At 42.9% G+C, this 26,736-nt stretch overlaps 3 protein-coding genes across 12 annotated transcripts; all 3 read left to right on the forward strand.

Moving 5' to 3' along the window:
• The first annotated feature begins 342 nt into the window (after positions 1-342).
• On the forward strand, positions 343-26,736 carry LOC125709065 (golgin subfamily A member 6-like protein 22). 10 transcript variants are annotated; one of them, XM_048977120.1, is made up of 4 exons: positions 3,040-3,874; positions 14,437-15,141; positions 15,679-15,861; positions 25,881-26,736. In XM_048977120.1, exons 2-4 carry the CDS (start codon positions 14,740-14,742, stop codon positions 26,631-26,633), a joined length of 1,338 nt encoding a protein of 445 aa, XP_048833077.1. In that variant the 5' UTR covers positions 3,040-3,874; positions 14,437-14,739; the 3' UTR covers positions 26,634-26,736. The 10 variants fall into 10 exon arrangements, with proteins under 10 accessions (XP_048833079.1, XP_048833081.1, XP_048833085.1 ...); XM_048977121.1 differs by lacking the exon at positions 3,040-3,874 and adding an exon at positions 11,373-11,837 and having other exon boundaries at positions 15,070-15,141; XM_048977122.1 differs by lacking the exons at positions 3,040-3,874; positions 15,679-15,861 and adding an exon at positions 343-888 and having other exon boundaries at positions 15,070-15,234; positions 25,860-26,736.
• On the forward strand, positions 4,021-9,570 carry LOC125709059 (golgin subfamily A member 6-like protein 22). The gene is made up of 2 exons (XM_048977098.1): positions 4,021-4,597; positions 8,183-9,570. Exons 1-2 carry the CDS (start codon positions 4,178-4,180, stop codon positions 9,470-9,472), a joined length of 1,710 nt encoding a protein of 569 aa, XP_048833055.1. The 5' UTR covers positions 4,021-4,177; the 3' UTR covers positions 9,473-9,570.
• On the forward strand, positions 4,937-5,823 carry LOC125709072 (golgin subfamily A member 6-like protein 6). The gene is made up of 2 exons (XM_048977138.1): positions 4,937-5,113; positions 5,555-5,823. The coding sequence occupies exons 1-2, from the start codon at positions 4,949-4,951 to the stop codon at positions 5,810-5,812; spliced, it is 423 nt and encodes a 140-aa protein (XP_048833095.1). The 5' UTR covers positions 4,937-4,948; the 3' UTR covers positions 5,813-5,823.

Below are 26,736 nucleotides of genomic sequence, written 5' to 3' on the forward strand. Positions count from 1 at the left end.
CTCAGGATGAATCGGAAGTCATCGGTCACGTGATATTGTATAAACTTAGCAAGCCCCGGTTCCCAGCTTGAAGTCGCTGGACCACACTTTGAGGATCAGAATCTGGGTATTAACTGTCTCATCACTAGGTTCAGCACCTTTCACAATATAGCACAGCATGGCCACGGTCAGAAAATGTGAGCCTGTCCTCCTCCTGAGTAAAGTAAAGCTCACCACGCTCTGTGAGCACAGGAACGGCCCGGCAATGTTTGGTAGGTTTCTGCATTGTTTGCAAGTACAGAATATTATCTGCGCGTAAACTAATTAAGGTAAATATGGAAATTCATACAATATGTGCTGCAGAATATGAGCTGAATGAAGCATATTAAAAATGCAAAGAATTAAAAAAAATTTGAACCACTGACCAAATATGGCACCTACAGTTGTTTTTCAAATAGAATTCTAGAACAGAATGTTACCGTGACAACTCTGATGTCATCATTCTGAAGGTATAAATTGAGCTGTAGGCACTAACACCACTTCAAAAGAAATCAGACATTGAGCGTGCAGCATCTTAACATGAAGTGGTGTATTCTGAACTGTATTAGGCCGCCAGCGGCACCAAATGACCCTGGGGAAGATACAGAAATGAAGGAGGAAAGAAAAAGGAAGGCCAAAGGAGGAAAAATAAAATCCTGGCTAAAGAAGTTTTTCACAAATAAAGGAAAAGGAAAAAAGGCAATGGAGGAGGAGAGCCAGGCAGTGGTGGTGGAGGAGGAGGAGAGCCAGGCAGTGGTTGTGGAGGAGGAGGAGAGCCAGGCAGTGGTGGTAGTGGAGAGCCAGGCAATGGTGGTGGAGGAGGAGGAGAGCAAGGCTTTGACTTTCATAATGGAAGAGGAGGAGTACAAGGTGATGGAGGAGGAGTTCAAGGCAATGGAGGAGGAGGAGAGCAAGGGATTGGAGGAGGAGGAGAGCAAGGCAATGGAGGAGGAGGAGTACAAGGTGATGGAGGAGGAGGAGAGCAAGGGATTGGAGAAGGAGGAAAGCAAGGCAATGGAGGAGGAGGAGTACAAGGTGATGGAGGAGGAGTTCAAGGCAATGGAGGAGGAGTTCAAGGGATTGGAGGAGGAGTACAGGGCAATGGTGGAGGAGAGCAAGGCAATGGAGGAGGAGGAGAGCAAGGCAATGGCAGAGGAGTGCAAGGCAATGGCAGAGGAGTGCAAAGCAATGGCGGAGAAGTGCAAAGCAATGGAGGAGGAGGAGAGCAAGGCAATGGAGGAGGAGGAGTACAAGGTGATGGAGGAGGAGTTCAAGGCAATGGAGGAGGAGTTCAAGGCTTTGACTTTCACAATGGAGGAGGAGGAGAACAAGGCAATGGCAGAGGAGTGCAAGGCAATGGCAGAGGAGTGCAAAGCAATGGCGGAGAAGTGCAAAGCAATGGAGGAGGAGGAGAGCAAGGCAATGGAGGAGGAGGAGTACAAGGTGATGGAGGAGGAGTTCAAGGCAATGGAGGAGGAGTTCAAGGGATTGGATAAGTGGTACAGGGCAATGGAGGAGGAGAGCAAGGCAATGGAGGAGGAGGAGAGCAAGGCTTTGACTTTCACAATGGAGGAGGAGGAGAACAAGGCAATGGCAGAGGAGTGCAAAGCAATGGCGGAGAAGTGCAAAGCAATGGAGGAGGAGGAGAGCAAGGCAATGGAGGAGGAGGAGTACAAGGTGATGGAGGAGGAGTTCAAGGCAATGGAGGAGGAGTTCAAGGCTTTGACTTTCACAATGGAGGAGGAGGAGAACAAGGCAATGGCAGAGGAGTGCAAGGCAATGGCAGAGGAGTGCAAAGCAATGGCGGAGAAGTGCAAAGCAATGGAGGAGGAGGAGAGCAAGGCAATGGAGGAGGAGGAGTACAAGGTGATGGAGGAGGAGTTCAAGGCAATGGAGGAGGAGTTCAAGGGATTGGATAAGTGGTACAGGGCAATGGAGGAGGAGAGCAAGGCTTTGACTTTCACAATGGAGGAGGAGGAGAACAAGGCAATGGCGGAAGAGTGCAAGGCAATGGCAGAGGAGTGCAAAGCAATGGCGGAGAAGTGCAAGGCAATGGAGGAGGAGGAGAGCAAGGGATTGGAGGATGAGTACAAGGCAAGGGAGAAAATGATGGAAGAAGTGTAGTGTGTAGTGTAAGACTGAACATAGTCAATATGTTCTATCAGTACTACTTAAACATGTAAATACTTGTAAATACTTATAAATAAAGCATTAAAAATGAAGACACAGGTGTTTTCAATTGAATGTGAGTAGATGTGAAATGTCAGGAATATTCCAAATGTCTATTACGTGTTGCCGATAGGGGGCCATATGATTTGGGTGATAAGGGTTGCCTTTAAACTTTAATAGAATGAAAATACATTACATGTATTTGTTGTATTTTTAATTACGTTAAGGAATAAAACATAACGGGATGAATGTAAGACACACGTCCAGCGGGAACCCGTCCGGTCGCAGCCATGTGTTAGGAGTAGGCACAAGCGCCACGGCGTATTTTAAAAGAAAGCACCAAAATGTTTAAGAAAAACTTTAGCAGTATTTATCAGTGTTAGGTTGAAGAAAGCATTTGAACAGCAAACTTTTAGAAGAAATAAATAAGTAAATAAGTAAGAATAAGTGGGCTAAACTGTTAAGCATTTTGCTTTGCTTTCATACAAAATGCAATCAATAACTAAATTCTTCAAAAGTTTTTCTTCAATTAATTTATCAGAGGCCATTTTGCACATAAGTACATACTGACCCTAAACTGCTAGTAAAACAGTCAAAACTGAAATATATCATTTTACTAAATTACTATCAAGACCCTTTCTAAAATAGATTGTAAAACACACATAAAATAAACAAATTATGTTAATTGACACAAGATCAAACAATGAATGCTGTATGCCAAGATATTTCTCCAGAGCAATGCCAAGGATGGACCATGTATGTGAAGAGACAGTCTTAGCAATTGAAAAAAAACTGTAAGAAAACACACAATACTAGCCTTTTCACAGTTTATAACATGCAACAGATTAAACGTTGATGTATAAAATGTGCAATCACATTATATTACAGGAATAATACAAAACTATAAATGAATATTAGAACAACAAATTAGTTAGCTGTTAGTTGCTGAGCTATTAGTTAAGTTCTCCTCAAACAAACTTGATGGGCCGAATGGCCTCCTCTCATTTGTAAATTTCTTGATTCCTGATCAGGATTCCAAGCTTCAAAACAGTTGTGGGTTATGCTGAAAAGCCAGGTCCGTGCCAGGAACCCAACTAATTTAAATGAACTAGAAATTCTGAGAGGCTTGCTAATGGCTACCAAAAGATTCTGGTTGATACCCGCTGTACTTGTGTATGTAAACTTGTGACCACAACTAAAATGTGTTTTTGTAAAGAAAGCGCCATCTCATGGTAACACCCCGCAAGTGAATAAATGGGCAGGTTTAGATGAGAATTTAGGCACACCCCCAGAAGGAGGGGAGTCAGTCCCTTTGGCTGGCTTTAGGTGGTTCTTTGGTTAAAAACTGGCCTCCACTACCATTGCTAATTATAGAATCATCTCACTTATATAAAAGTTTTGAAGAGCCAACAGGATTCGCAGTCTCTTACGCCTCAGGATGAATCGGAAGTCATCGGTCACGTGATATTGTATAAACTTAGCAAGCCCCGGTTCCCAGCTTGAAGTCGCTGGACCACACTTTGAGGATCAGAATCTGGGTATTCACTGTCTCATCACTAAGTTCAGCACCTTTCACAATATAGCACAGCATGGCCACGGTCAGAAAATGTGAGCCTGTCCTCCTCCTGAGTAAAGTAAAGCTCACCACGCTCTGTGAGCACAGGAACGGCCCGGCAATGTTTGGTAGGTTTCTGCATTGTTTGCAAGTACAGAATATTATCTGCGCGTAAACTAATTAAGGTAAATATGGAAATTCATAAAATATATGCTGCAGAATATGAGCTGAATGAAGCATATTAAAAATGCAAAGAATTAAAAAAAATTTGAACCACTGACCAAATATGGCACCTACAGTTGTTTTTCAAATAGAATTCTAGAACAGAATGTTACCGTGACAACTCTGATGTCATCATTCTGAAGGTATAAATTGAGCTGTAGGCACTAACACCACTTCAAAAGAAATCAGACATTGAGCGTGCAGCATCTTAACATGAAGTGGTGTATTCTGAACTGTATTAGGCCGCCAGCGGCACCAAATGACCCTGGGGAAGATACAGAAATGAAGGAGGAAAGAAAAAGGAAGGCCAAAGGAGGAAAAATAAAATCCTGGCTAAAGAAGTTTTTCACAAATAAAGGAAAAGGAAAAAAGGCAATGGAGGAGGAGAGCCAGGCAGTGGTGGTGGAGGAGGAGGAGAGCCAGGCAGTGGTTGTGGAGGAGGAGGAGAGCCAGGCAGTGGTGGTAGTGGAGAGCCAGGCAATGGTGGTGGAGGAGGAGGAGAGCAAGGCTTTGACTTTCATAATGGAAGAGGAGGAGTACAAGGTGATGGAGGAGGAGTTCAAGGCAATGGAGGAGGAGGAGAGCAAGGGATTGGAGGAGGAGGAGAGCAAGGCAATGGAGGAGGAGTACAAGGTGATGGAGGAGGAGGAGAGCAAGGGATTGGAGAAGGAGGAAAGCAAGGCAATGGAGGAGGAGGAGTACAAGGTGATGGAGGAGGAGTTCAAGGCAATGGAGGAGGAGTTCAAGGGATTGGAGGAGGAGTACAGGGCAATGGTGGAGGAGAGCAAGGCAATGGAGGAGGAGGAGAGCAAGGCTTTGACTTTCACAATGGAGGAGGAGGAGAACAAGGCAATGGCAGAGGAGTGCAAGGCAATGGCAGAGGAGTGCAAAGCAATGGCGGAGAAGTGCAAAGCAATGGAGGAGGAGGAGAGCAAGGCAATGGAGGAGGAGGAGTACAAGGTGATGGAGGAGGAGTTCAAGGCAATGGAGGAGGAGTTCAAGGCTTTGACTTTCACAATGGAGGAGGAGGAGAACAAGGCAATGGCAGAGGAGTGCAAGGCAATGGCAGAGGAGTGCAAAGCAATGGCGGAGAAGTGCAAAGCAATGGAGGAGGAGGAGAGCAAGGCAATGGAGGAGGAGGAGTACAAGGTGATGGAGGAGGAGTTCAAGGCAATGGAGGAGGAGTTCAAGGGATTGGAGGAGGAGTACAGGGCAATGGTGGAGGAGAGCAAGGCAATGGAGGAGGAAGAGAGCAAGGCTTTGACTTTCACAATGGAGGAGGAGGAGAACAAGGCAATGGCAGAGGAGTGCAAGGCAATGGCAGAGGAGTGCAAAGCAATGGCGGAGAAGTGCAAAGCAATGGAGGAGGAGGAGAGCAAGGCAATGGAGGAGGAGGAGTACAAGGTGATGGAGGAGGAGTTCAAGGCAATGGAGGAGGAGTTCAAGGCTTTGACTTTCACAATGGAGGAGGAGGAGAACAAGGCAATGGCAGAGGAGTGCAAGGCAATGGCAGAGGAGTGCAAAGCAATGGCGGAGAAGTGCAAAGCAATGGAGGAGGAGGAGAGCAAGGCAATGGAGGAGGAGTACAAGGTGATGGAGGAGGAGTTCAAGGCAATGGAGGAGGAGTTCAAGGGATTGGATAAGTGGTACAGGGCAATGGAGGAGGAGAGCAAGGCTTTGACTTTCACAATGGAGGAGGAGGAGAACAAGGCAATGGCGGAAGAGTGCAAGGCAATGGCAGAGGAGTGCAAAGCAATGGCGGAGAAGTGCAAGGCAATGGAGGAGGAGGAGAGCAAGGGATTGGAGGATGAGTACAAGGCAAGGGAGAAAATGATGGAAGAAGTGTAGTGTGTAGTGTAGTATAAAACTGAACATAGTCAATATGTTCTATCAGTACTACTTAAACATGTAAATACTTGTAAATACTTATAAATAAAGCATTAAAAATGAAGACACAGGTGTTTTCAATTGAATGTGAGTAGATGTGAAATGTCAGGAATATTCCAAATGTCTATTACGTGTTGCCGATAGGGGGCCATATGATTTGGGTGATAAGGGTTGCCTTTAAACTTTAATAGAATGAAAATACATTACATGTATTTGTTGTATTTTTAATTACGTTAAGGAATAAAACATAACGGGATGAATGTAAGACACACGTCCAGCGGGAACCCGTCCGGTCGCAGCCATGTGTTAGGAGTAGGCACAAGCGCCACGGCGTATTTTAAAAGAAAGCACCAAAATGTTTAAGAAAAACTTTAGCAGTATTTATCAGTGTTAGGTTGAAGAAAGCATTTGAACAGCAAACTTTTAGAAGAAATAAATAAGTAAATAAGTAAGAATAAGTGGGCTAAACTGTTAAGCATTTTGCTTTGCTTTCATACAAAATGCAATCAATAACTAAATTCTTCAAAAGTTTTTCTTCAATTAATTTATCAGAGGCCATTTTGCACATAAGTACATACTGACCCTAAACTGCTAGTAAAACAGTCAAAACTGAAATATATCATTTTACTAAATTACTATCAAGACCCTTTCTAAAATAGATTGTAAAACACACATAAAATAAACAAATTATGTTAATTGACACAAGATCAAACAATGAATGCTGTATGCCAAGATATTTCTCCAGAGCAATGCCAAGGATGGACCATGTATGTGAAGAGACAGTCTTAGCAATTGAAAAAAAACTGTAAGAAAACACACAATACTAGCCTTTTCACAGTTTATAACATGCAACAGATTAAACGTTGATGTATAAAATGTGCAATCACATTATATTACAGGAATAATACAAAACTATAAATGAATATTAGAACAACAAATTAGTTAGCTGTTAGTTGCTGAGCTATTAGTTAAGTTCTCCTCAAACGAACTTGATGGGCCGAATGGCCTCCTCTCATTTGTAAATTTCTTGATTCCTGATCAGGATTCCAAGCTTCAAAACAGTTGTGGGTTATGCTGAAAAGCCAGGTCCGTGCCAGGAACCCAACTAATTTAAATGAACTAGAAATTCTGAGAGGCTTGCTAATGGCTACCAAAAGATTCTGGTTGATACCCGCTGTACTTGTGTATGTAAACTTGTGACCACAACTAAAATGTGTTTTTGTAAAGAAAGCGCCATCTCATGGTAACACCCCGCAAGTGAATAAATGGGCAGGTTTAGATGAGAATTTAGGCACACCCCCAGAAGGAGGGGAGTCAGTCCCTTTGGCTGGCTTTAGGTGGTTCTTTGGTTAAAAACTGGCCTCCACTACCATTGCTAATTATAGAATCATCTCACTTATATAAAAGTTTTGAAGAGCCAACAGGATTCGCAGTCTCTTACGCCTCAGGATGAATCGGAAGTCATCGGTCACGTGATATTGTATAAACTTAGCAAGCCCCGGTTCCCAGCTTGAAGTCGCTGGACCACACTTTGAGGATCAGAATCTGGGTATTCACTGTCTCATCACTAAGTTCAGCACCTTTCACAATATAGCACAGCATGGCCACGGTCAGAAAATGTGAGCCTGTCCTCCTCCTGAGTAAAGTAAAGCTCACCACGCTCTGTGAGCACAGGAACGGCCCGGCAATGTTTGGTAGGTTTCTGCATTGTTTGCAAGTACAGAATATTATCTGCGCGTAAACTAATTAAGGTAAATATGGAAATTCATACAATATATGCTGCAGAATATGAGCTGAATGAAGCATATTAAAAATGCAAAGAATAAAAAAAAATTTGAACCACTGACCAAATATGGCACCTACAGTTGTTTTTCAAATAGAATTCTAGAACAGAATGTTACCGTGACAACTCTGATGTCATCATTCTGAAGGTATAAATTGAGCTGTAGGCACTAACACCACTTCAAAAGAAATCAGACATTGAGCGTGCAGCATCTTAACATGAAGTGGTGTATTCTGAACTGTATTAGGCCGCCAGCGGCACCAAATGACCCTGGGGAAGATACAGAAATGAAGGAGGAAAGAAAAAGGAAGGCCAAAGGAGGAAAAATAAAATCCTGGCTAAAGAAGTTTTTCACAAATAAAGGAAAAGGAAAAAAGGCAATGGAGGAGGAGAGCCAGGCAGTGGTGGTGGAGGAGGAGGAGAGCCAGGCAGTGGTTGTGGAGGAGGAGGAGAGCCAGGCAGTGGTGGTAGTGGAGAGCCAGGCAATGGTGGTGGAGGAGGAGGAGAGCAAGGCTTTGACTTTCATAATGGAAGAGGAGGAGTACAAGGTGATGGAGGAGGAGTTCAAGGCAATGGAGGAGGAGGAGAGCAAGGGATTGGAGGAGGAGGAGAGCAAGGCAATGGAGGAGGAGGAGTACAAGGTGATGGAGGAGGAGGAGAGCAAGGGATTGGAGAAGGAGGAAAGCAAGGCAATGGAGGAGGAGGAGTACAAGGTGATGGAGGAGGAGTTCAAGGCAATGGAGGAGGAGTTCAAGGGATTGGAGGAGGAGTACAGGGCAATGGTGGAGGAGAGCAAGGCAATGGAGGAGGAGGAGAGCAAGGCTTTGACTTTCACAATGGAGGAGGAGGAGAACAAGGCAATGGCAGAGGAGTGCAAGGCAATGGCAGAGGAGTGCAAAGCAATGGCGGAGAAGTGCAAAGCAATGGAGGAGGAGGAGAGCAAGGCAATGGAGGAGGAGGAGTACAAGGTGATGGAGGAGGAGTTCAAGGCAATGGAGGAGGAGTTCAAGGCTTTGACTTTCACAATGGAGGAGGAGGAGAACAAGGCAATGGCAGAGGAGTGCAAGGCAATGGCAGAGGAGTGCAAAGCAATGGCGGAGAAGTGCAAAGCAATGGAGGAGGAGGAGAGCAAGGCAATGGAGGAGGAGGAGTACAAGGTGATGGAGGAGGAGTTCAAGGCAATGGAGGAGGAGTTCAAGGGATTGGAGGAGGAGTACAGGGCAATGGTGGAGGAGAGCAAGGCAATGGAGGAGGAGGAGAGCAAGGCTTTGACTTTCACAATGGAGGAGGAGGAGAACAAGGCAATGGCAGAGGAGTGCAAAGCAATGGCGGAGAAGTGCAAAGCAATGGAGGAGGAGGAGAGCAAGGCAATGGAGGAGGAGGAGTACAAGGTGATGGAGGAGGAGTTCAAGGCAATGGAGGAGGAGTTCAAGGCTTTGACTTTCACAATGGAGGAGGAGGAGAACAAGGCAATGGCAGAGGAGTGCAAGGCAATGGCAGAGGAGTGCAAAGCAATGGCGGAGAAGTGCAAAGCAATGGAGGAGGAGGAGAGCAAGGCAATGGAGGAGGAGGAGTACAAGGTGATGGAGGAGGAGTTCAAGGCAATGGAGGAGGAGTTCAAGGGATTGGATAAGTGGTACAGGGCAATGGAGGAGGAGAGCAAGGCTTTGACTTTCACAATGGAGGAGGAGGAGAACAAGGCAATGGCGGAAGAGTGCAAGGCAATGGCAGAGGAGTGCAAAGCAATGGCGGAGAAGTGCAAGGCAATGGAGGAGGAGGAGAGCAAGGGATTGGAGGATGAGTACAAGGCAAGGGAGAAAATGATGGAAGAAGTGTAGTGTGTAGTGTAAGACTGAACATAGTCAATATGTTCTATCAGTACTACTTAAACATGTAAATACTTGTAAATACTTATAAATAAAGCATTAAAAATGAAGACACAGGTGTTTTCAATTGAATGTGAGTAGATGTGAAATGTCAGGAATATTCCAAATGTCTATTACGTGTTGCCGATAGGGGGCCATATGATTTGGGTGATAAGGGTTGCCTTTAAACTTTAATAGAATGAAAATACATTACATGTATTTGTTGTATTTTTAATTACGTTAAGGAATAAAACATAACGGGATGAATGTAAGACACACGTCCAGCGGGAACCCGTCCGGTCGCAGCCATGTGTTAGGAGTAGGCACAAGCGCCACGTCGTATTTTAAAAGAAAGCACCAAAATGTTTAAGAAAAACTTTAGCAGTATTTATCAGTGTTAGGTTGAAGAAAGCATTTGAACAGCAAACTTTTAGAAGAAATAAATAAGTAAATAAGTAAGAATAAGTGGGCTAAACTGTTAAGCATTTTGCTTTGCTTTCATACAAAATGCAATCAATAACTAAATTCTTCAAAAGTTTTTCTTCAATTAATTTATCAGAGGCCATTTTGCACATAAGTACATACTGACCCTAAACTGCTAGTAAAACAGTCAAAACTGAAATATATCATTTTACTAAATTACTATCAAGACCCTTTCTAAAATAGATTGTAAAACACACATAAAATAAACAAATTATGTTAATTGACACAAGATCAAACAATGAATGCTGTATGCCAAGATATTTCTCCAGAGCAATGCCAAGGATGGACCATGTATGTGAAGAGACAGTCTTAGCAATTGAAAAAAAACTGTAAGAAAACACACAATACTAGCCTTTTCACAGTTTATAACATGCAACAGATTAAACGTTGATGTATAAAATGTGCAATCACATTATATTACAGGAATAATACAAAACTATAAATGAATATTAGAACAACAAATTAGTTAGCTGTTAGTTGCTGAGCTATTAGTTAAGTTCTCCTCAAACGAACTTGATGGGCCGAATGGCCTCCTCTCATTTGTAAATTTCTTGATTCCTGATCAGGATTCCAAGCTTCAAAACAGTTGTGGGTTATGCTGAAAAGCCAGGTCCGTGCCAGGAACCCAACTAATTTAAATGAACTAGAAATTCTGAGAGGCTTGCTAATGGCTACCAAAAGATTCTGGTTGATACCCGCTGTACTTGTGTATGTAAACTTGTGACCACAACTAAAATGTGTTTTTGTAAAGAAAGCGCCATCTCATGGTAACACCCCGCAAGTGAATAAATGGGCAGGTTTAGATGAGAATTTAGGCACACCCCCAGAAGGAGGGGAGTCAGTCCCTTTGGCTGGCTTTAGGTGGTTCTTTGGTTAAAAACTGGCCTCCACTACCATTGCTAATTATAGAATCATCTCACTTATATAAAAGTTTTGAAGAGCCAACAGGATTCGCAGTCTCTTACGCCTCAGGATGAATCGGAAGTCATCGGTCACGTGATATTGTATAAACTTAGCAAGCCCCGGTTCCCAGCTTGAAGTCGCTGGACCACACTTTGAGGATCAGAATCTGGGTATTCACTGTCTCATCACTAAGTTCAGCACCTTTCACAATATAGCACAGCATGGCCACGGTCAGAAAATGTGAGCCTGTCCTCCTCCTGAGTAAAGTAAAGCTCACCACGCTCTGTGAGCACAGGAACGGCCCGGCAATGTTTGGTAGGTTTCTGCATTGTTTGCAAGTACAGAATATTATCTGCGCGTAAACTAATTAAGGTAAATATGGAAATTCATACAATATATGCTGCAGAATATGAGCTGAATGAAGCATATTAAAAATGCAAAGAATTAAAAAAAATTTGAACCACTGACCAAATATGGCACCTACAGTTGTTTTTCAAATAGAATTCTAGAACAGAATGTTACCGTGACAACTCTGATGTCATCATTCTGAAGGTATAAATTGAGCTGTAGGCACTAACACCACTTCAAAAGAAATCAGACATTGAGCGTGCAGCATCTTAACATGAAGTGGTGTATTCTGAACTGTATTAGGCCGCCAGCGGCACCAAATGACCCTGGGGAAGATACAGAAATGAAGGAGGAAAGAAAAAGGAAGGCCAAAGGAGGAAAAATAAAATCCTGGCTAAAGAAGTTTTTCACAAATAAAGGAAAAGGAAAAAAGGCAATGGAGGAGGAGAGCCAGGCAGTGGTGGTGGAGGAGGAGGAGAGCCAGGCAGTGGTTGTGGAGGAGGAGGAGAGCCAGGCAGTGGTGGTAGTGGAGAGCCAGGCAATGGTGGTGGAGGAGGAGGAGAGCAAGGCTTTGACTTTCATAATGGAAGAGGAGGAGTACAAGGTGATGGAGGAGGAGTTCAAGGCAATGGAGGAGGAGGAGAGCAAGGGATTGGAGGAGGAGGAGAGCAAGGCAATGGAGGAGGAGGAGTACAAGGTGATGGAGGAGGAGGAGAGCAAGGGATTGGAGAAGGAGGAAAGCAAGGCAATGGAGGAGGAGGAGTACAAGGTGATGGAGGAGGAGTTCAAGGCAATGGAGGAGGAGTTCAAGGGATTGGAGGAGGAGTACAGGGCAATGGTGGAGGAGAGCAAGGCAATGGAGGAGGAGGAGAGCAAGGCTTTGACTTTCACAATGGAGGAGGAGGAGAACAAGGCAATGGCAGAGGAGTGCAAGGCAATGGCAGAGGAGTGCAAAGCAATGGCGGAGAAGTGCAAAGCAATGGAGGAGGAGGAGAGCAAGGCAATGGAGGAGGAGGAGTACAAGGTGATGGAGGAGGAGTTCAAGGCAATGGAGGAGGAGTTCAAGGCTTTGACTTTCACAATGGAGGAGGAGGAGAACAAGGCAATGGCAGAGGAGTGCAAGGCAATGGCAGAGGAGTGCAAAGCAATGGCGGAGAAGTGCAAAGCAATGGAGGAGGAGGAGAGCAAGGCAATGGAGGAGGAGGAGTACAAGGTGATGGAGGAGGAGTTCAAGGCAATGGAGGAGGAGTTCAAGGGATTGGATAAGTGGTACAGGGCAATGGAGGAGGAGAGCAAGGCTTTGACTTTCACAATGGAGGAGGAGGAGAACAAGGCAATGGCGGAAGAGTGCAAGGCAATGGCAGAGGAGTGCAAAGCAATGGCGGAGAAGTGCAAGGCAATGGAGGAGGAGGAGAGCAAGGGATTGGAGGATGAGTACAAGGCAAGGGAGAAAATGATGGAAGAAGTGTAGTGTGTAGTGTAAGACTGAACATAGTCAATATGTTCTATCAGTACTACTTAAACATGTAAATACTTGTAAATACTTATAAATAAAGCATTAAAAATGAAGACACAGGTGTTTTCAATTGAATGTGAGTAGATGTGAAATGTCAGGAATATTCCAAATGTCTATTACGTGTTGCCGATAGGGGGCCATATGATTTGGGTGATAAGGGTTGCCTTTAAACTTTAATAGAATGAAAATACATTACATGTATTTGTTGTATTTTTAATTACGTTAAGGAATAAAACATAACGGGATGAATGTAAGACACACGTCCAGCGGGAACCCGTCCGGTCGCAGCCATGTGTTAGGAGTAGGCACAAGCGCCACGGCGTATTTTAAAAGAAAGCACCAAAATGTTTAAGAAAAACTTTAGCAGTATTTATCAGTGTTAGGTTGAAGAAAGCATTTGAACAGCAAACTTTTAGAAGAAATAAATAAGTAAATAAGTAAGAATAAGTGGGCTAAACTGTTAAGCATTTTGCTTTGCTTTCATACAAAATGCAATCAATAACTAAATTCTTCAAAAGTTTTTCTTCAATTAATTTATCAGAGGCCATTTTGCACATAAGTACATACTGACCCTAAACTGCTAGTAAAACAGTCAAAACTGAAATATATCATTTTACTAAATTACTATCAAGACCCTTTCTAAAATAGATTGTAAAACACACATAAAATAAACAAATTATGTTAATTGACACAAGATCAAACAATGAATGCTGTATGCCAAGATATTTCTCCAGAGCAATGCCAAGGATGGACCATGTATGTGAAGAGACAGTCTTAGCAATTGAAAAAAAACTGTAAGAAAACACACAATACTAGCCTTTTCACAGTTTATAACATGCAACAGATTAAACGTTGATGTATAAAATGTGCAATCACATTATATTACAGGAATAATACAAAACTATAAATGAATATTAGAACAACAAATTAGTTAGCTGTTAGTTGCTGAGCTATTAGTTAAGTTCTCCTCAAACGAACTTGATGGGCCGAATGGCCTCCTCTCATTTGTAAATTTCTTGATTCCTGATCAGGATTCCAAGCTTCAAAACAGTTGTGGGTTATGCTGAAAAGCCAGGTCCGTGCCAGGAACCCAACTAATTTAAATGAACTAGAAATTCTGAGAGGCTTGCTAATGGCTACCAAAAGATTCTGGTTGATACCCGCTGTACTTGTGTATGTAAACTTGTGACCACAACTAAAATGTGTTTTTGTAAAGAAAGCGCCATCTCATGGTAACACCCCGCAAGTGAATAAATGGGCAGGTTTAGATGAGAATTTAGGCACACCCCCAGAGGGAGGGGAGTCAGTCCCTTTGGCTGGCTTTAGGTGGTTCTTTGGTTAAAAACTGGCCTCCACTACCATTGCTAATTATAGAATCATCTCACTTATATAAAAGTTTTGAAGAGCCAACAGGATTCGAAGTCTCTTACGCCTCAGGATGAATCGGAAGTCATCGGTCACGTGATATTGTATAAACTTAGCAAGCCCCGGTTCCCAGCTTGAAGTCGCTGGACCACACTTTGAGGATCAGAATCTGGGTATTAACTGTCTCATCACTAGGTTCAGCACCTTTCACAATATAGCACAGCATGGCCACGGTCAGAAAATGTGAGCCTGTCCTCCTCCTGAGTAAAGTAAAGCTCACCACGCTCTGTGAGCACAGGAACGGCTCGGCAATGTTTGGTAGGTTTCTGCATTGTTTGCAAGTACAGAATATTATCTGCGCGTAAACTAATTAAGGTAAATATGGAAATTCATACAATATATGCTGCAGAATATGAGCTGAATGAAGCATATTAAAAATGCAAAGAATTTAAAAAAAATTGAACCACTGACCAAATATGGCACCTACAGTTGTTTTTCAAATAGAATTCTAGAACAGAATGTTACCGTGACAACTCTGATGTCATCATTCTGAAGGTATAAATTGAGCTGTAGGCACTAACACCACTTCAAAAGAAATCAGACATTGAGCGTGCTGCATCTTAACATGAAGTGGTGTATTCTGAACTGTATTAGGCCGCCAGCGGCACCAAATGACCCTGGGGAAGATACAGAAATGAAGGAGGAAAGAAAAAGGAAGGCCAAAGGAGGAAAAATAAAATCCTGGCTAAAGAAGTTTTTCACAAATAAAGGAAAAGGAAAAAAGGCAATGGAGGAGGAGAGCCAGGCAGTGGTGGTGGAGGAGGAGGAGAGCCAGGCAGTGGTGGTGGAGGAGGAGGAGAGCCAGGCAGTGGTGGTAGTGGAGAGCCAGGCAATGGTGGTGGAGGAGGAGGAGAGCAAGGCTTTGACTTTCATAATGGAGGAGGAGGAGTACAAGGTGATGGAGGAGGAGGAGAGCAAGGGATTGGAGAAGGAGGAGAGCAAGGCAATGGAGGAGGAGGAGTACAAGGTGATGGAGGAGGAGTTCAAGGCAATGGAGGAGGAGGAGAGCAAGGGATTGGAGAAGGAGGAGAGCAAGGCAATGGAGGAGGAGGAGTACAAGGTGATGGAGGAGGAGTTCAAGGCAATGGAGGAGGAGTTCAAGGGATTGGAGGAGGAGTACAGGGCAATGGTGGAGGAGAGCAAGGCAATGGAGGAGGAGGAGAGCAAGGCTTTGACTTTCACAATGGAGGAGGAGGAGAACAAGGCAATGGCAGAGGAGTGCAAGGCAATGGCAGAGGAGTGCAAAGCAATGGCGGAGAAGTGCAAAGCAATGGAGGAGGAGGAGAGCAAGGCAATGGAGGAGGAGGAGTACAAGGTGATGGAGGAGGAGTTCAAGGCAATGGAGGAGGAGTTCAAGGCTTTGACTTTCACAATGGAGGAGGAGGAGAACAAGGCAATGGCAGAGGAGTGCAAGGCAATGGCAGAGGAGTGCAAAGCAATGGCGGAGAAGTGCAAAGCAATGGAGGAGGAGGAGAGCAAGGCAATGGAGGAGGAGGAGTACAAGGTGATGGAGGAGGAGTTCAAGGCAATGGAGGAGGAGTTCAAGGGATTGGATAAGTGGTACAGGGCAATGGAGGAGGAGAGCAAGGCTTTGACTTTCACAATGGAGGAGGAGGAGAACAAGGCAATGGCGGAAGAGTGCAAGGCAATGGCAGAGGAGTGCAAAGCAATGGCGGAGAAGTGCAAGGCAATGGAGGAGGAGGAGAGCAAGGGATTGGAGGATGAGTACAAGGCAAGGGAGAAAATGATGGAAGAAGTGTAGTGTGTAGTGTAAGACTGAACATAGTCAATATGTTCTATCAGTACTACTTAAACATGTAAATACTTGTAAATACTTATAAATAAAGCATTAAAAATGAAGACACAGGTGTTTTCAATTGAATGTGAGTAGATGTGAAATGTCAGGAATATTCCAAATGTCTATTACGTGTTGCCGATAGGGGGCCATATGATTTGGGTGATAAGGGTTGCCTTTAAACTTTAATAGAATGAAAATACATTACATGTATTTGTTGTATTTTTAATTACGTTAAGGAATAAAACATAACGGGATGAATGTAAGACACACGTCCAGCGGGAACCCGTCCGGTCGCAGCCATGTGTTAGGAGTAGGCACAAGCGCCACGGCGTATTTTAAAAGAAAGCACCAAAATGTTTAAGAAAAACTTTAGCAGTATTTATCAGTGTTAGGTTGAAGAAAGCATTTGAACAGCAAACTTTTAGAAGAAATAAATAAGTAAATAAGTAAGAATAAGTGGGCTAAACTGTTAAGCATTTTGCTTTGCTTTCATACAAAATGCAATCAATAACTAAATTCTTCAAAAGTTTTTCTTCAATTAATTTATCAGAGGCCATTTTGCACATAAGTACATACTGACCCTAAACTGCTAGTAAAACAGTCAAAACTGAAATATATCATTTTACTAAATTACTATCAAGACCCTTTCTAAAATAGATTGTAAAACACACATAAAATAAACAAATTATGTTAATTGACACAAGATCAAACAATGAATGCTGTATGCCAAGATATTTCTCCAGAGCAATGCCAAGGATGGACCATGTATGTGAAGAGACAGTCTTAGCAATTGAAAAAAAACTGTAAGAAAACACACAATACTAGCCTTTTCACAGTTTATAACATGCAACAGATTAAACGTTGATGTATAAAATGTGCAATCACATTATATTACAGGAATAATACAAAACTATAAATGAATATTAGAACAACAAATTAGTTAGCTGTTAGTTGCTGAGCTATTAGTTAAGTTCTCCTCAAACGAACTTGATGGGCCGAATGGCCTCCTCTCATTTGTAAATTTCTTGATTCCTGATCAGGATTCCAAGCTTCAAAACAGTTGTGGGTTATGCTGAAAAGCCAGGTCCGTGCCAGGAACCCAACTAATTTAAATGAACTAGAAATTCTGAGAGGCTTGCTAATGGCTACCAAAAGATTCTGGTTGATACCCGCTGTACTTGTGTATGTAAACTTGTGACCACAACTAAAATGTGTTTTTGTAAAGAAAGCGCCATCTCATGGTAACACCCCGCAAGTGAATAAATGGGCAGGTTTAGATGAGAATTTAGGCACACCCCCAGAAGGAGGGGAGTCAGTCCCTTTGGCTGGCTTTAGGTGGTTCTTTGGTTAAAAACTGGCCTCCACTACCATTGCTAATTATAGAATCATCTCACTTATATAAAAGTTTTGAAGAGCCAACAGGATTCGCAGTCTCTTACGCCTCAGGATGAATCGGAAGTCATCGGTCACGTGATATTGTATAAACTTAGCAAGCCCCGGTTCCCAGCTTGAAGTCGCTGGACCACACTTTGAGGATCAGAATCTGGGTATTCACTGTCTCATCACTAAGTTCAGCACCTTTCACAATATAGCACAGCATGGCCACGGTCAGAAAATGTGAGCCTGTCCTCCTCCTGAGTAAAGTAAAGCTCACCACGCTCTGTGAGCACAGGAACGGCCCGGCAATGTTTGGTAGGTTTCTGCATTGTTTGCAAGTACAGAATATTATCTGCGCGTAAACTAATTAAGGTAAATATGGAAATTCATACAATATATGCTGCAGAATATGAGCTGAATGAAGCATATTAAAAATGCAAAGAATTAAAAAAAATTTGAACCACTGACCAAATATGGCACCTACAGTTGTTTTTCAAATAGAATTCTAGAACAGAATGTTACCGTGACAACTCTGATGTCATCATTCTGAAGGTATAAATTGAGCTGTAGGCACTAACACCACTTCAAAAGAAATCAGACATTGAGCGTGCAGCATCTTAACATGAAGTGGTGTATTCTGAACTGTATTAGGCCGCCAGCGGCACCAAATGACCCTGGGGAAGATACAGAAATGAAGGAGGAAAGAAAAAGGAAGGCCAAAGGAGGAAAAATAAAATCCTGGCTAAAGAAGTTTTTCACAAATAAAGGAAAAGGAAAAAAGGCAATGGAGGAGGAGAGCCAGGCAGTGGTGGTGGAGGAGGAGGAGAGCCAGGCAGTGGTTGTGGAGGAGGAGGAGAGCCAGGCAGTGGTGGTAGTGGAGAGCCAGGCAATGGTGGTGGAGGAGGAGGAGAGCAAGGCTTTGACTTTCATAATGGAAGAGGAGGAGTACAAGGTGATGGAGGAGGAGTTCAAGGCAATGGAGGAGGAGGAGAGCAAGGGATTGGAGGAGGAGGAGAGCAAGGCAATGGAGGAGGAGGAGTACAAGGTGATGGAGGAGGAGGAGAGCAAGGGATTGGAGAAGGAGGAAAGCAAGGCAATGGAGGAGGAGGAGTACAAGGTGATGGAGGAGGAGTTCAAGGCAATGGAGGAGGAGTTCAAGGGATTGGAGGAGGAGTACAGGGCAATGGTGGAGGAGAGCAAGGCAATGGAGGAGGAGGAGAGCAAGGCTTTGACTTTCACAATGGAGGAGGAGGAGAACAAGGCAATGGCAGAGGAGTGCAAGGCAATGGCAGAGGAGTGCAAAGCAATGGCGGAGAAGTGCAAAGCAATGGAGGAGGAGGAGAGCAAGGCAATGGAGGAGGAGGAGTACAAGGTGATGGAGGAGGAGTTCAAGGCAATGGAGGAGGAGTTCAAGGGATTGGATAAGTGGTACAGGGCAATGGAGGAGGAGAGCAAGGCTTTGACTTTCACAATGGAGGAGGAGGAGAACAAGGCAATGGCAGAAGAGTGCAAGGCAATGGCAGAGGAGTGCAAAGCAATGGCGGAGAAGTGCAAGGCAATGGAGGAGGAGGAGTGCAAGGGATTGGAGGATGAGTACAAGGCAAGGGAGAAAATGATGGAAGAAGTGTAGTGTGTAGTGTAAGACTGAACATAGTCAATATGTTCTATCAGTACTACTTAAACATGTAAATACTTGTAAATACTTATAAATAAAGCATTAAAAATGAAGACACAGGTGTTTTCAATTGAATGTGAGTAGATGTGAAATGTCAGGAATATTCCAAATGTCTATTACGTGTTGCCGATAGGGGGCCATATGATTTGGGTGATAAGGGTTGCCTTTAAACTTTAATAGAATGAAAATACATTACATGTATTTGTTGTATTTTTAATTACGTTAAGGAATAAAACATAACGGGATGAATGTAAGACACACGTCCAGCGGGAACCCGTCCGGTCGCAGCCATGTGTTAGGAGTAGGCACAAGCGCCACGGCGTATTTTAAAAGAAAGCACCAAAATGTTTAAGAAAAACTTTAGCGGTATTTATCAGTGTTAGGTTGAAGAAAGCATTTGAACAGCAAACTTTTAGAAGAAATAGGCCAAAAGGCGAAACAAGCGAGTCCCAGAGTTTGGTTATAACCGGCAGGTCTGTGAACGCGGTCGAAATAAGCCCGTTTCAAAATGGAGACACCAGCGGAGCGCCTATTTCAAATAAAACACGTTATGGTTATAGGGGTTTAAGTAATTTATTCACATTGGCAGAAAAGTGCTTCATTACTTAAACCTCTATAACCGTAACGTTTATTTGAAATAGGCTGGTGTCGCCATTTTGAAACGGGCTGGCCCTTTTCTGCCAATGCGAATAAGTAAAACGCTTTAACCATTTCAACAAGAATCAAGGTATAACGGTTAATTCTTGTTTAAATGAGCGCGCGCGCGCTCCTCTCTGGCTCGCTCTCATGTAGCGCATGCGCGTTGAGCCACAGTATTTTCTTTAAAGAGCCAACAATCTTGCGTTAATTTATTTAAACAAGAATTAACTGGGTTAACTTGATTCTTTTTTTTAATACCGCTAAAGTTTCTTTAACACACTCCGGTGCTTTCTTGTGGTGCCCAAAGCAAAGAATACCCACACTGCTCTCTGACTACGCTACCTCCTGATAAGGGCAGGAGGAACCCCTAATGTTCCTTCTGCAAGTTCGAACCCTCCCCGCAAAGGGACAACAACAAAGGGGCATATAAAAATAAAATCCAATCCACTTTATTACAAATATCTAAAAATCAGACAAAGAAGGTTGCTGGGGGGGGCGGGGCGGCTGACTATCCTCCAGATAGTAAGGTCAGATCGGCACGCGCAGCTCAGGAGGCACCTGGTGACAAAGAAAACAGCAAAACACCACACAGCATACAATACGACAAACATTACACACAACAGTACAGTGTCCGCTCAGTGTGGCACCCCAACAGCAGAGAGCAAAAGCCTGTGCGGATCCGGCCTTGTACAGAAAGATCCCGTTGTACAAACATAAGAGGGTAGCGGCCGAGGTCCACCGCCCAAATTACAATACTAAAATTACACTTACAACTTAGCCCATATCAACAACCAGGGCACTAATAAAAGAAAACCAAAAGCCAATCAAATAAGCCTAAAACAGTGGCTAGTCTGGTCCTTTGCAGGAATGCTTAATGTCCTCGCAACACAGCAACACCAAGAGGAAGCGTTCCAATGCTACAGGTACAAAGAAACAATCAACAAAGAAACACAGACCCTTTTAAATCCCACAGTATAACCCATGTTACCAGAGCCTCAGTGTCTGTAGCCCAGCAGCCCGTAGGGGATCACGTCAAATAGCCCGTTCAGATCCCCACATTCTTTTAAAATACGCCGTGGCGCTTGTGCCTAGTCCTAACAGCCCGTGTCTGCGGCCAGACGGACCCCGCTGGACGTGTATGCGCTAGCTTGCATTGATCCTGCCATATGTTTCATTATTCCTTAAAAACGTAATTAAAATTAACACAAATAAATACATGTAATGTATTTTTATTCTATTAAAGTTTAACTGCAACCCATGTCACCCAAACCATATGGCCCCCTATCGGCAATGTATGATATATGGAGATAACCCCTCGACCAATCAGAATAAGGGATTACGCTCCCCCTCCCGTCGTCATAAGCGGAGCCAAATTTAAGCTCCTCCCAATGTACCGCATACTTTTTTTAAGTACAAATTATTTAAAAATACGATTATAATAATTTTAAAATACATTATAACATGTCATAATTATAAACTATTATTAAACTGTAATAAACCAAATCGTGCTAAATACTATTTTTAAATAAAATAATCTTTGTAATTTAAAAACACATACAGATGTAGCCGCTTGAATTTTCCCCAGTTTCCATGAAGGGACCTTGGCTGGTCCTTGGCTGATCCTTGGCTGGCCCCTGCTGGGTTCTGGGTGGGACCTTGACTGTAATGAGATCCCCCACTATGATGTAATGAACAAGTGGGCCGGCATGATCCGCCCCTTACCTCTCTGTGTGTAAAGTACTTGCAATGATGTATCCATCCACCAGGGAGAGCAGTGATTATGAAAGCTGAAGTGACTTACCTGAAATCAGGTAGATTCAGGTATCAACTTCACTACAAAAAATGAAAATCTAAGCAAGTATAATTTTCTTATATTTAGATAAAATTCCAATTTCATTAATAAACTGACTACACTGCAATAAATGGCCTGTGAAATTTAAGAAATTGCTTCTGTTGTGAGGCAAAGATGGCCTAAATGTGTTTTAGTCAGTTTATTGATGAAATTAGAATTTTGTATTTTATTTCACCATTTGGAGATGAGGCGGACCCACGATGTATGCAGTATAATAATTACAGACCTAAACAAAGTAATAAGATTGATATTGTCAAGCAATGAGGGACAGTGTGGTATATGAAAATTAAACAGATTCTAAGCTTGTTTGGCACATTATGAAATACTTCATCTGCAAGGAGGCCAAGCCAGATACAAAGCAGCAGCGTGCCCAAGCAAGAGTTATGTTGGGAGAGGAGAGTGACCCAAGATGTGTGTAACAGACTAATTACAGGCCTAAACAAAGTAATACGGCTGATTGTGGAGAATAAAGGTGGACAGAGTGGAAAATGAAAAATAAAAAAACATATGGTTCTGTACTGTGCTTGAACAAAACAGACACATTCCTTAGTGTGTTCTGTCTGACTAACAGTCTGAAAGGCTGCTGATGGCTGCATATTCACGGGGTGGGGATGGGGGGCAGTCACAATGACGTGTGAATGTGTCATTAACTTCTCTGCTTGGCCACAATGAAAAGAGATATGTTTGCAGGGGATCAAGGTGAGGTTGCTTTCTTAACCTAAGAAGACTGAACCAATGGTCAAGCAGGGTGGTGGTAGTATCATGCTGTTTTGCTGACAGCACTTTACATCACTACATTGCACAAAGAGGATGTAATGATAAAGTAGCACTCAATAGATAGATTGGGAATTTTTTGTCATAGTACCAGACTCAAAAAGAGGAACATAAAAGAAACATAGCATAATAAGTATTTACTGTGACCCTATGGAGTCTGAGGCCTCTCACCCACTTTCAAAGTAGTCTGACACGCCGTAACATTTTACAGTTTTTCTGAATTGCTAAACATTTCCTAAAATCTCCTCTCCTTTAACCAATCCACTAAGCACAAACCCTAAAATTCTAGCTAAAGTCACAAAGAAATGAAAACACTACCACTCAAAATAGTTGTTGGAATGCAAAGTAGAAACTGTAAGACTATAATAAAAAAAAGTATGGTCGTCTACCAAAAATATTTGTATACTGTACAGTTGTTACATATTAGTTATCAGTCATTTTTGCCGTATTCAGTACTCCAGAAAAGTTACTGTAAAGAACAAAGCCAAAAAATAAACAAACGAGAGGCATATTACAGTAAAATGTTGTGCAACTGCTGATCCAGATTCACGGAAAGAAAGAATCCTCTTTGTGACCCATTTGTACCTTGACATTGAAATTCAGCTCCTATTCACCTGGTGAAGTCAGGTGAGATACCTGAAATCAGGTATTGTAACTCCACTGCACAAAATATTGGTGTACTGGTCCTGGCACAACAGCAACAAACACTGAAGCAGTGTTCCTCTCTGTCTCCATTGTCTTTTGCTGCATGAGCAACAGAGAAGTGCAGTAAGTGCAGAGAAGTGCTGCAGACTATGGAAATATGGAACAATATTGGTTTAAAAAGTCAGTGAGAGATTGACTAGCTGTATGGGGTGTGCTAGTGGCCAAGTCAAAAAATACATGGCTGCACTGGACGGTCGCTGCAAATACCAGGATGATTTTAGCAGAGGTTCTGAAATGGCTAAGCTGACACACTTTGACAGGCATAATATCATAGTTTTACACCAACACGAGGATAATCAAAACATCATTTTCTAAAACTTTTGCACAGTACTGTATATGGCAGGCTTTTGTGAAGGTTTTCATTTCACAAACATAGGTTTAGGCTGCCTTGGATTTGAGCTAGCAGTCTGAGTAAATGCAAATGTGCCAGGGTTCACAGTGTGCTTGCACAACAGAGGCAGGAGGACAACGGAGCTGAAGGCCCGTGTTAATTTGTGCAGCCTTGGTTCTAGTTCAACATAAACTATTCAAAAACCTATTTTCAGTGGTGCTGAGAAATTGTAAAAAAAAAAATCACATTATAAACATTTCTAGCCAAGACTTTTGAGCTCTGAAGCTTATAAACATAGGGGCTGGCTACACAAAGGTGAATGAGACATTCAAAGAATTGTATGAGGTTTGATTACTAAAGTGTTACAACTTTGAAGTGACTTTGGAGTCACCACACCTTTGCATACTGTCAATGGCCCATCAGTCTGGAATGTCTGTCACTGCTCCTCACACCAATCAGTTTGGAAAGGCAGTGTGAATTTTACAGTTTTTTTCAATTGCTAAGACAGATACTGCAATACTGAAGTTGCTTTCTCAAAACTTTTCATACAGTCACCACAACATTAGCTTATGTGGGCTAAACTGTTAAGCATTTTGCTTTGCTTTCATACAAAATGCAATCAATAACTAAATTCTTCAAAAGTTTTTCTTCAATTAATTTATCAGAGGCCATTTTGCACATAAGTACATACTGACCCTAAACTGCTAGTAAAACAGTCAAAACTGAAATATATCATTTTACTAAATTACTATCAAGACCCTTTCTAAAATAGATTGTAAAACACACATAAAATAAACAAATTATGTTAATTGACACAAGATCAACCAATGAATGCTGTATGCCAAGATATTTCTCCAGAGCAATGCCAAGGATGGACCATGTATGTGAAGAGACAGTCTTAGCAATTGAAAAAAAACTGTAAGAAAACACACAATACTAGCCTTTTCACAGTTTATAACATGCAACAGATTAAACGTTGATGTATAAAATGTGCAATCACATTATATTACAGGAATAATACAAAACTATAAATGAATATTAGAACAACAAATTAGTTAGCTGTTAGTTGCTGAGCTATTAGTTAAGTTCTCCTCAAACGAACTTGATGGGCCGAATGGCCTCCTCTCATTTGTAAATTTCTTGATTCCTGATCAGGATTCCAAGCTTCAAAACAGTTGTGGGTTATGCTGAAAAGCCAGGTCCGTGCCAGGAACCCAACTAATTTAAATGAACTAGAAATTCTGAGAGGCTTGCTAATGCCTACCAAAAGATTCTGGTTGATACCCGCTGTACTTGTGTATGTAAACTTGTGACCACAACTAAAATGTGTTTTTGTAAAGAAAGCGCCATCTCATGGTAACACCCCGCAAGTGAATAAATGGGCAGGTTTAGATGAGAATTTAGGCACACCCCCAGAAGGAGGGGAGTCAGTCCCTTTGGCTGGCTTTAGGTGGTTCTTTGGTTAAAAACTGGCCTCCACTACCATTGCTAATTATAGAATCATCTCACTTATATAAAAGTTTTGAAGAGCCAACAGGATTCGAAGTCTCTTACGCCTCAGGATGAATCGGAAGTCATCGGTCACGTGATATTGTATAAACTTAGCAAGCCCCGGTTCCCAGCTTGAAGTCGCTGGACCACACTTTGAGGATCAGAATCTGGGTATTAACTGTCTCATCACTAGGTTCAGCACCTTTCACAATATAGCACAGCATGGCCACGGTCAGAAAATGTGAGCCTGTCCTCCTCCTGAGTAAAGTAAAGCTCACCACGCTCTGTGAGCACAGGAACGGCCCGGCAATGTTTGGTAGGTTTCTGCATTGTTTGCAAGTACAGAATATTATCTGCGCGTAAACTAATTAAGGTAAATATGGAAATTCATACAATATATGCTGCAGAATATGAGCTGAATGAAGCATATTAAAAATGCAAAGAATTTAAAAAAAATTGAACCACTGACCAAATATGGCACCTACAGTTGTTTTTCAAATAGAATTCTAGAACAGAATGTTACCGTGACAACTCTGATGTCATCATTCTGAAGGTATAAATTGAGCTGTAGGCACTAACACCACTTCAAAAGAAATCAGACATTGAGCGTGCTGCATCTTAACATGAAGTGGTGTATTCTGAACTGTATTAGGCCGCCAGCGGCACCAAATGACCCTGGGGAAGATACAGAAATGAAGGAGGAAAGAAAAAGGAAGGCCAAAGGAGGAAAAATAAAATCCTGGCTAAAGAAGTTTTTCACAAATAAAGGAAAAGGAAAAAAGGCAATGGAGGAGGAGAGCCAGGCAGTGGTGGTGGAGGAGGAGGAGAGCCAGGCAGTGGTGGTGGAGGAGGAGGAGAGCCAGGCAGTGGTGGTAGTGGAGAGCCAGGCAATGGTGGTGGAGGAGGAGGAGAGCAAGGCTTTGACTTTCATAATGGAGGAGGAGGAGTACAAGGTGATGGAGGAGGAGTTCAAGGCAATGGAGGAGGAGGAGAGCAAGGGATTGGAGAAGGAGGAGAGCAAGGCAATGGAGGAGGAGTACAAGGTGATGGAGGAGGAGTTCAAGGCAATGGAGGAGGAGGAGAGCAAGGGATTGGAGAAGGAGGAGAGCAAGGCAATGGAGGAGGAGGAGTACAAGGTGATGGAGGAGGAGTTCAAGGGATTGGAGGAGGAGTACAGGGCAATGGTGGAGGAGAGCAAGGCAATGGAGGAGGAGGAGAGCAAGGCTTTGACTTTCACAATGGAGGAGGAGGAGAACAAGGCAATGGCAGAGGAGTGCAAGGCAATGGCAGAGGAGTGCAAAGCAATGGCGGAGAAGTGCAAAGCAATGGAGGAGGAGGAGAGCAAGGCAATGGAGGAGGAGGAGTACAAGGTGATGGAGGAGGAGTTCAAGGCAATGGAGGAGGAGTTCAAGGCTTTGACTTTCACAATGGAGGAGGAGGAGAACAAGGCAATGGCAGAGGAGTGCAAGGCAATGGCAGAGGAGTGCAAAGCAATGGCGGAGAAGTGCAAAGCAATGGAGGAGGAGGAGAGCAAGGCAATGGAGGAGGAGGAGTACAAGGTGATGGAGGAGGAGTTCAAGGCAATGGAGGTGGAGTTCAAGGGATTGGATAAGTGGTACAGGGCAATGGAGGAGGAGAGCAAGGCTTTGACTTTCACAATGGAGGAGGAGGAGAACAAGGCAATGGCGGAAGAGTGCAAGGCAATGGCAGAGGAGTGCAAAGCAATGGCGGAGAAGTGCAAGGCAATGGAGGAGGAGGAGAGCAAGGGATTGGAGGATGAGTACAAGGCAAGGGAGAAAATGATGGAAGAAGTGTAGTGTGTAGTGTAGTATAAGACTGAACATAGTCAATATGTTCTATCAGTACTACTTAAACATGTAAATACTTGTAAATACTTATAAATAAAGCATTAAAAATGAA

Source organism: Brienomyrus brachyistius, chromosome 15, assembly GCF_023856365.1.
Source record: "Brienomyrus brachyistius isolate T26 chromosome 15, BBRACH_0.4, whole genome shotgun sequence".
In the NCBI taxonomy this organism is placed as follows: Eukaryota; Metazoa; Chordata; class Actinopteri; order Osteoglossiformes; family Mormyridae; genus Brienomyrus; species Brienomyrus brachyistius.

Excerpts from the sequence above, each read along its gene's own strand:
- LOC125709059 (XM_048977098.1), top strand. The coding sequence starts at position 4,178 with ATGAAGTGGTGTATTCTGAACTGTATTAGGCCGCCAGCGGCACCAAAT. Across the intron at positions 4,598-8,182 it reads CAATGGAGGAGGAGTACAAG|GTGATGGAGGAGGAGTTCAA; the intron begins GTGATGGAGGAG and ends GAGGAGTACAAG.
- LOC125709072 (XM_048977138.1), top strand. The coding sequence starts at position 4,949 with ATGGAGGAGGAGTTCAAGGCTTTGACTTTCACAATGGAGGAGGAGGAG. Across the intron at positions 5,114-5,554 it reads TGGAGGAGGAGGAGTACAAG|GTGATGGAGGAGGAGTTCAA; the intron begins GTGATGGAGGAG and ends GAGGAGTACAAG.
- LOC125709065 (XM_048977120.1), top strand. The coding sequence starts at position 14,740 with ATGAAGTGGTGTATTCTGAACTGTATTAGGCCGCCAGCGGCACCAAAT. Across the intron at positions 15,142-15,678 it reads TGGAGGAGGAGGAGTACAAG|GTGATGGAGGAGGAGTTCAA; the intron begins GTGATGGAGGAG and ends GAGGAGTACAAG. Across the intron at positions 15,862-25,880 it reads CAATGGCGGAGAAGTGCAAG|GCAATGGAGGAGGAGGAGAG; the intron begins GCAATGGAGGAG and ends GAGGAGTTCAAG.